The sequence below is a fragment of the Lipotes vexillifer genome, unplaced genomic scaffold (genome assembly GCF_000442215.2).
Source record: "Lipotes vexillifer unplaced genomic scaffold, Lipotes_vexillifer_v1.1 scaffold70, whole genome shotgun sequence".
NCBI lineage: Eukaryota > Metazoa > Chordata > Mammalia > Artiodactyla > Lipotidae > Lipotes > Lipotes vexillifer.
In genome coordinates, this window is record NW_006789896.1 from 1,714,935 (window position 1) to 1,723,730 (window position 8,796).

Below are 8,796 nucleotides of genomic sequence, written 5' to 3' on the forward strand. Positions count from 1 at the left end.
GGAGCAGCGGGAGTTCGGGCCCTGGCTGTGGAGGAGAATTGGGGCAGCCCCCGCCCCGGGCCCTCACAGCTTTCTCCCTGGCTTCACAGGAGCGGCAGCTACTGGGGGCCGGGAGCTCTGTGGTCAGCTGCCTGCTGGAGGGCCCCGTCCAGCTGGGTCCTGGGAGTGTCCTGCAGCACTGCCACCTGCGGGTGAGGCCTGAGAGGGCAGGCAGAGGGAGGGCAAGGGTACAGGAGCCAGGGTCCTATGTGTTTTGTGGGCGTGCTTGGGGTTCACCTGCCCACGCAGGACGCCTGCCTGCTCCCCTGCCAGGGCCCCATTCACATCGGCACCGGCTGCTTCGTGAGTGGCCTGGACGCGGCCCAGTCCGAGGCACTGCATGGCTTGGAGCTGCACGACCTCATCCTGCAGGGACACCATGTGCAGCTGCACGGCGCCCGCAGCCGGGCCTTCACCCTCGTTGGCCGTCTGGACAGCTGGGAAGTAGGTGCTCACCTGCCTCCCCTCGCCCCCATTCTTTAGGCTTTGGGGAGCACCGGGGGTCCTAGCCCAGCTTTATTGCAGGGCTCTCTGAGCGCTCACCTGAGGGATAGGCAGTGAGGAGAGTGTAGCCAGTAGAGTCTCAACAGGCCTTTACCTCCCTCCTCAGCTGCTCTGATGCAGGCTGGGTGGGGATTCTTATCCCCATTTTTCAGGCCAGAGACTGAGGTTCAGAGAGGGAGGTGACCCGCCTTGGGCTGCAGAGCCAGTTATGGAGGGTCAGGCGCCAGGAATCTGCTCCAAGTTCCAGGCACCCGGGCTGGAATGTGGAAGCTCCAGGACCTGATGCTGTTTCAGAACTTGCTTGCCTAAGTGCCCCTGTCTCTTTTCCTGTCCCCTCTTGAGCAGATCCTGGTCCTCTGGCCTTATTGCCCTTAACCCCTTCCTGTGGCCCCTGCAGCCCTGACTGCTTCCTTCTCTTCCCCCAGAGACAGGGGACCGGAACGTATCTCAACATGTCTTGGAGTCAGTTCTTCCAGAAGACAGGCATTCGGTAGGGTTGGTGGCCCCACGGGCCTCTGTGGGCCTCGGCAGCCAGGGTCGTAGCTGCTTGGAGGTTCATTCTGCTCCTGCCCCACCCCCCACCATCCCTGCGGTCTGGGGTAGTTTTTTTTTTTTTAATTTATTTATTTTTGGCTGCTTTGGGTCTTCATTGCTGCGGGCGGGCTTTCTCTAGTTGCGGCGAGCAGGGGCTACTCTTCATTGTGGTGCACGGGCTTCTCATTGCAGTGGCTTCTCTTGTTGCGGAGCATGGGCTCCAGGCGCACGGGCTTCAGTAGTTGTGGCACACAGGCTCAGTAGTTGTGGCTTGTGGGCTTAGTTGCTCCACGGCATGTGGGAATCTTCCTGGACCAGGGCTCGAACCAGTGTCCCCTGTGCTGGCAGGCGGCTTCCTAACCACTGTGCCACCAGAGAAGTCCCCTGGGGTAGTTTCGAGCAGCCTGATTTGCCCTAGCATCTTCTCCCTGGGCAACTCCAAATTCCTGGCCGTGCTCAGGCTTTGGGATTTTGTTCAATGGCCTGGGAAAGGAGGCAGGGCAGCTGGGCCTCCCTCCCTGAATTGCCTGCTTGTGCTGCCTTTGGAGTTCGTCCTGTCCCCATGAATGAGCCAACCCCCAGCTGACAGGTGGTCGGGTCTTGGTGACCAAGCAGGAGCACTTGCTTCCCTCCTGCTCATGTGTCTTCTCCCCACATCAGGGACTGGGACCTGTGGGACCCAGACATGCCCCCCACTGAGCGCTGCCTTCTCAGTGCCCGTCTCTTTCCCGTGCTCCACCCCTCGAGGGCCCTGGGGCCCCAGGACGTGCTGTGGATGCTGGACCCCCAGGAGGATGGGAGCAAGGCCCTGCGGGCTTGGCGAGCCTCCTGGCGTCTGTCCTGGGAGCAGCTGCAGCCGTGCCTGGATCGGGCTGCCACACTGGCCTCCCGCCGGCACCTGTTCTTCCACCAGGCCCTGCATAAGGCGCGGCACGTGCTGGAGGCCCGACAGGACCTCAGCCTGCGCCCGCTGATCCAGGCTGCTGTGTGCGAGGGCTGTCCTGGGCCCCTGATGGCCACCCTGGACCAGGGTGAGTGTGCTGGGCACCCATGCTGGGAAGCCAGACCCAGCATCACCTGCCCTGTCTGCCCTCTAGGTCATCAACCTGAGAGTACTAGCGAGTCATGAGACTTTAAAGCAGGGGAAAGACACAAATGGACTTAACTTTTAGGTTTCTGGGAAGCTCCATCCCTGTTAATGGGGAGTTTGGTGAGAGGCGGAGGCCTGGGGCTGAGCCTCTGGGTCCTGTGAGCGTCGGCAAAGCCTGCACGTTCTGTGCTGGATATGGGTGCTGGATATGGGGGCGCTAGATATGGGTGAAGAGCTCCAGTACAGCCCCAGGGGGACGTGGCCCGCCCTGCATGGGACCCAGGCATTCTGGCTGGGGGACTCAGCCTTAGCCTCACAGGGACTGCCTCATTCCCCATTTCAGTTATTCACTCACGACCACACAGCTGGTTGGTGGGGGGCTGAGACTGAACCCAGGTGGTTTGCCCCCCAAGCCTGAGCTGTTACTCATTAAGGGCATCCTGGGTTGTGGGTGCAGAGGCATGTCTGGGCTGGGGCTGGTGGGATGAGAACTTTGCCAGGCAAAAGAGTGGGGAGCATTCCCAGGCAAGGATACATCTTGGGCAAAAGTGAAGAGGTGTGAGGGGTCTGGGGTGCTTGAGGGCAGGGGGCATTGAGGGCGGGCCTCCTCCCCAGCTACTCCTGACTCCTGGTCCCTCAGTGGCAGCTGGTGTGGGAGACCCTGGCGTGGCAGCCCGGGCACTGGCCTGTGTGGCGGATGTCCTGGGCTGCATGGCAGAGGGCCAAGGAGGCTTACGGAGTGGGCCAGCTGCCAACCCTGAGTGGGTGCGGCCCTTCTCGTACCTGGAGTGTGGAGACCTGGCGCGGGGCGTGGCGGCACTTGCCAAGGAGCGGGACAAGTGGCTGAGCAGGTGGGTGCTAATGATGTCAAAACCCTTGGAGCAGCCCCCTGCCGTCCTTGGAGGTGGAAACCCCGAGAGAGGTAGAGTGTCCTCAGGTCACCTAGGGCAGTCGGTCCCTAAGCCCAAGCAGCCCGCCCCCAGCTTGGGGCTCCATGCCACCATCTCTCCGTTCCCTCCTGGCAGACCAGCCTTACTAGTACGAGCTGCCCGCCACTACGAGGGGGCTGGGCAGATCCTGATCCGCCAGGCTGTGATGTCAGCCCAGCACTTTGTCTCCTCGGTGCCGGTAGAGCTGCCAGCACCTGGGCAGTGGGTGGTGGCTGAGTGCCCGGCTCGAGTGGACTTCTCTGGTGAGCCCCTTGGGTGGGGTAGGGGTGAGGGTAGCCACCCCAGAACTGAGCTAGCACCCCCTGTGACCAGCTTGGTCTTGTTCAATTGCCACAGGGGGCTGGAGTGACACGCCACCTCTTGCCTATGAGCTTGGTGGGGCAGTGCTGGGCCTGGCTGTGCGAGTGAATGGCCGCCGGCCCATTGGGGCCAGGGCTCGCTGCATCCCAGAGCCCGAGCTGTGGCTGGCATTGGGACCTCGGCAGGACAAGATGGCCACGAAGATAGTATGCGGGAGCCTGGATGACCTGCAGGATTACTGCCAGCCCCATGCCCCAGGTCAGGGCACCTGTGAATTGCGCAGGTGGGGATGGCACACCTAGCCAGCTGGGGGATGGGGGCAGAACCCGAGAGACCCTGCAGGCCATGGGTGCCTGGCCTGAGGGCGAGCCAGTCTGGTGGAGGAGCCCTGACGTTACCCTGCCCAGGCACAGGAGGTAGAGCTGGCACATTTGCTGGTGTTATGGAGCCCAGAGGACCTTTTGTGGCTTGGGGATGGGGTCTGCACCACTGCTGGGCTTTTATCCCCTAGATGAGCCCCAGGCCAGGCTGAGATGGGTGGGGTGTCTGTTTCCACCCCTGGAGACCAAATCCTTGCCGGATGCTGCTCACTCCACAGGGGCGCTGTTGAAGGCGGCCTTCATCTGTGCGGGGATCGTGAGTGTCCACTCCAAGCTCTCGCTGAGCGAGCAGCTGCTGTGTACCTTTGGGGGCGGCTTTGAGCTGCATACCTGGTCTGAGCTGCCCCATGGCTCTGGCCTTGGTGAGCAGGCCCTGTCTCCCTGCTGCTCACCAACTCCGTTCCCCCTTTCAGCTTTGCCTCCAATCCTCTCCCCAGCCTCTGCCCAGTGGAGGGGGACGGGGTGGGGCAGGATTGGGCTGGGCAGAGCTGTTTCATGGCTGGTACTCTCCTCTGTGCCCTGCAGGCACCAGCAGCATCCTGGCGGGGGCTGCCCTGGCCGCCTTGCAGCGGGCCGCAGGCCGGGCGGTGGGCACGGAGGCCCTGATCCACGCAGTGCTGCATCTGGAGCAGGTGCTTACCACAGGTATGGACTGCCCCAGGGCAGAGGGAGGTCACTGGAACTTTTTCAGGGGCCTCCAGGGGCTTCCCTGGACCTGCAGACAGAACTGTGCTGCTCCTTACAATGGTTAGAGCTTCCCTCTTATCACTCTGACACTCTCTCTCTGGTGGTTTTCAAAATGAAATATTTCTACTTCAAAGGACTTGATGTAGGAGCGCCTACTAAGTGTTAAGAGTCTGTGCTGCACCTTTCATGTGTGTTAGGTATTCCTCATGTCTCTGTTCCTACCCAGGGCTGGGTTTGGATTAGGGGACAGGACCTTCAGCCTGTTCTTCAGCACCGTGCCTCTCCCTTGGGCTAGGGCCACTTGTCCCTCGCTTCCCCCACATGATGGGGGTACCCAGTGCATGGTTGTGATCATACAGAATGTCACTAGCTTCTCCTACTCATCACTGTGGCCCCTTAGCATCCATGCACAATGGAGAGCAGCCAGAGGTTTGTCTGGCTCTAGGGTGCTCTGGTCACCTCAGGATGCCAGGCCTCATCTTCAGCATGACTCTGGGAGGGAAACTGCCACAAAGATTTATAGATGCCTGATTATGGTATCTTCTCTGGCCACTTTGTAGCCTAGCTCCCTCCTTTCATTGTAATGACTCACATCCCATAATAGGTAGTCATTAGCAAAAGCGGCAGATGGGGGAGCTTTTTTAGTTTTCTTTTGAGGTACACTGTTCATATCTCTCATTTGGTCAAATGACAACTATTTATCGAATACCCCCTCTGTATTGGGCCCTGGGGATAAAATGAGCAAAAACAGCATCCCTGCCATCGTCTTACGGTCTATTGGAGACACTGATCAATAACCACTCCAATAAATGTATAATTACAAGCTACGCTACGTGCTCCGAAGGAGAGGGGTGCAGTTAAGGAGTTCTTGACATTCCAGGCCTGACACTAACCACATTTTGGCTGTAAAGTTCCAGATGCCTCCTGCCATTTGCATTTTATACTCGAAATCCTTGCAGGCCCTTCTCCAAATATCAAAGGCCTATCCCAGAATCATCTCAAGTTTTGACATTTTTATATAGCTGCAAGAAGAAAAGAGATCCATACCTTTCATTAGTAAAGCAAAATGTGAACAAGCTATTTTAAGTTTGATAAGAAATGCTGAGAAGCTTATTTCCACCATCAACACCCTTTATCAGGCAAGCCAGGGTGCAGGGACTGTTAGGCTATAGGGAAAGTCCTATGTCATCCCTCCTCAGGGGGAAAGGTTAGTGTAAGGTCTTAATCCTTTGATGTGGTTTACCCCAATTCCAAGTACACATTAGGTCTGCAACAAAACTCAGGCCTTGTGCATTCTAAGCTTGGCTCCAGAACGAAGCCCCTTCCATTGCTGGGCTCAACTTGCTCCCAGGGCGGGGGCAGAAGCTGCACAGCTCACCTGGCCCAGCTGAAGTTGCGGTGGGGAAGCTGTCTTCCCACACTGGTCCCTGCCAGGGATGCAAGGCCAGGAGCCTGTACTGGGAGAGGGAAGCTGGGCCAGATAGGCTCCAACAGTGACGGGGCCCGGGCTCTCGCAGGAGGTGGCTGGCAGGACCAAGTGGGTGGCCTAATGCCTGGCATCAAGGTGGGGCGCTCCCGGGCTCAGCTGCCGCTGAAGGTGGAAGTGGAAGAGATCACTGTGCCTGTGGGCTTTGTCCAGAAGCTCAATGACCACCTGCTCCTGGTGTACACTGGCAAGACCCGTCTGGCCCGGAATCTGCTGCAGGTGAGCCCTGGCCCCAGAAGGGAGGGACGCGAGACGGCTCAGCCAGGCTGAGCCTCACTGTACCCCTCCTGCCCCATCTGTAGGACGTGCTGAGGAGCTGGTATGCCCGGCTGCCTGCCGTTGTGCAGAATGCCCACAGCCTGGTGCGGCACACCGAGGAGTGTGCTGAAGCCTTCCGCCAAGGTAGGGCGCCTCTTCCCCGGAGCTCAGGCACCAGCAGTGAGTGCCTGGTGCCTGTGGGTCTGAGGCCCGCGGCCTTTGCAGACTTGGCACCGGCCCTAGGTATGAAGCCTCTGTCCTCTGCAGGGTCCCACACTTAGGTGGGAGTCACATCTCAGGTCAATACTTGCATCCTGGGGAAGGCCTCCAGCCCCACCTACCAGGAAGCAGATGGGGGAAGAGGCTTGGCTCCATAGCCGAGTTCCAGGGAGTCAGAGCTGATTCGGGTTACACAGTTCAGTGAACACTGTGCCAGGTACCACGCCAACTGCTCTGTGCTCGTTAGTCCTCAGACAACCCCGTGAGGTGGGCTTTATCACTCCTGTTTCCAGTGAGTACAGAACCCAGGTTCTTAACTATGACACTGGTTAAGAAGTGCCTCTTGGCACCCCATCCAGTCTACAGATGGGCACTGAGTGAATATCCTGGCTCAGGCACACCACTCCCCTCTCTGCCCCCACCCCAGGGAGCCTGCCTCTGCTGGGCCAGTGCCTGACATCATACTGGGAGCAGAAGAAGCTCATGGCTCCAGGCTGTGAGCCCTTGGCTGTGAGGCGTATGATGGATGTCCTGACCCCCCATGTGCATGGCCAGAGCCTGGCAGGGGCAGGTGGCGGGGGCTTTCTCTACCTATTGACCAAGGAGCCGCGGCAAAAGGAGGCTCTGGAGGCTGTGCTGGCCAAGACTGAGGTATGGGGTGGTCGGGGTATGGTATCTGGCGCGGGACAGGAGCCCTCCCTGTGGCCCACCAGCTAACCAGCGGCTACAGGTGTAAGTCCCCTTGGCCCTGCAGCCACAGTCCAGCCTCCCGAAAGCCTAAAACCCACCCAGAACCCTCTAAGCACCTCCTGTCCTTTGCTCCTAGGGCCTCGGAAACTACAGCATCCACCTGGTAGAAGTGGACACTCAGGGCCTGAGCCTGCAGCTGCTGGGGACTGAGACCTCAGCCTGATGCCCCTTCTCATGAGGCTTGTCCCTCTGCAAGAGGAGAAAGCCTGGAGCTATAGCAGGCCCTCCCTTCCTTCCCCCATGGGAGCGCTCAGTCTTCTACTCTCCACCCACTTCTTTGTGAATCTGCTTCCGAAGGAAGCCAACCTGAGCTCAGGCCCAGCCCTTTCTAAAAGTTGGTGAAGCACAGACGGTGCTTGGGAACAGGACTGTGACCTCCTGGTTGACAGGGGCCTAGGCTTGGTGTCTGCTCCATCTGGACATAGGAAGGTTCTAAGTTCAGCGTCCACTGTGACCTTTACAAATCTGATGGCCCAGCTTGGGCCTTGGCCTTCTCACTCTCCATGAGGGCCTGGAAGAAGGGGATGACAACCAGCCTTGGCAGATGGCTGGGTTCCCTTGGTAAGGCCGACCCTGAAGAGGCCCTTTGAGGCATTTCCTGTGGCCTTCCTTAGAGGTCAGGCTTTTGCCTGAGTAGAGACTTCCTGTTCCACACTCACTCCCAAGCTGACTTAATGGGGGAGTGGGAACAGGGGTGAGGGTCCACACTTGTGTCTGTGGCAGAGAGTCAGTGCAGTCCTGCAGCAAGTCACTGCTAATCGTGGCCTTAACCAGCAACTCTGCCATGTGCCTGTGGGCCGTGAGTTCTCAGGACTGCAATCTTTTTGGAATAAATTCACTCTGCTCTTCAAGGTTGTCCTCATAAAGATCTTTTTTGTTCCTGCTGGGAGCAATTCCCACTTCCCCTGGCACTATGGGAAACTGCCCCTGGGATGATCCAACTTCTGGTGCTGAGGGCCCAAGAGATGGGATGAGGGTCCGGGATTGGATGAGGCACCTGTTATCATGTGGGTCCTGGTGGTGGCCATGTGCCTCTCTGGGTGTGGGAGGAGGCTGAGGATTTAGGCTTTTGCCTTCACATTTCAGTGCAACTGATGGAACTGTCTTGCTCTGTAGCATCCAGCCCTTCCTGGAAACAGCACACTGGCATCTCTTCAAGGAATATCTTTATTTAGAGTGATCATAAACATCACAGCCTCTCCTCGGAATAAACCTAATTCCTTAGGTCGCTAGATAAACCTAAGTCCTTTAAGACTGGCAGGGAGGCAGCCCATTTGCTGCAGTGTCAAAGGACGAGAGAATGACTACCCGTGCAGGAGACTGGCCTGCCCTGTCTTCCCCACCTAATTTGGAGCCAAGGGGGACCTACCTTACTTGGTGGGGAGAGACTGTCCCCCAAAGCACCCTGACAGGTCTGAGAACAGAGAGTGGACTGCATCGGGGCCTTGTTTCCCTGCTGCCAGCAGTGGAACAGCCTGGGCTGTGGCCACTTAGGGAATGGGCCCCAAAGCGTGATGGGCCAGGTGGGGTCACCCTGGCAGCTACAGGCGCAGCCTCTTGATGTCCTCGCTGCGGAAGTCTATGCGCAGAGCCAGCACC

At 58.6% G+C, this 8,796-nt stretch overlaps 2 protein-coding genes across 3 annotated transcripts in view; one reads left to right on the top strand and one right to left on the bottom strand.

The window, feature by feature from the left end:
- FCSK (fucose kinase) overlaps window positions 1-8,041 on the top strand; it is a 14,658-nt gene extending 6,617 nt beyond the window's left edge. Inside the window, exons 11-23 of the mRNA XM_007462958.1 lie at window positions 90-191; window positions 313-483; window positions 969-1,033; window positions 1,738-2,108; window positions 2,808-3,018; window positions 3,193-3,359; window positions 3,454-3,675; window positions 4,016-4,159; window positions 4,323-4,442; window positions 6,002-6,189; window positions 6,273-6,372; window positions 6,875-7,098; window positions 7,274-8,041. Of these exons, the coding sequence (XP_007463020.1) occupies window positions 90-191; window positions 313-483; window positions 969-1,033; window positions 1,738-2,108; window positions 2,808-3,018; window positions 3,193-3,359; window positions 3,454-3,675; window positions 4,016-4,159; window positions 4,323-4,442; window positions 6,002-6,189; window positions 6,273-6,372; window positions 6,875-7,098; window positions 7,274-7,360 (2,172 nt within the window). The 3' untranslated portion in view covers window positions 7,361-8,041. The remainder of the gene's footprint in view (window positions 1-89; window positions 192-312; window positions 484-968; window positions 1,034-1,737; window positions 2,109-2,807; window positions 3,019-3,192; window positions 3,360-3,453; window positions 3,676-4,015; window positions 4,160-4,322; window positions 4,443-6,001; window positions 6,190-6,272; window positions 6,373-6,874; window positions 7,099-7,273) is intronic.
- A 697-nt stretch (window positions 8,042-8,738) lies between these two features.
- COG4 (component of oligomeric golgi complex 4) overlaps window positions 8,739-8,796 on the bottom strand; it is a 27,582-nt gene continuing 27,524 nt past the window's right edge. For both annotated transcript variants that reach the window (XM_007462960.1, XM_007462959.1), the window contains one exon: window positions 8,739-8,796. This exon is cut by the window's right edge and continues 12 nt beyond it. In XM_007462960.1, the coding sequence (XP_007463022.1) occupies window positions 8,739-8,796 (58 nt within the window).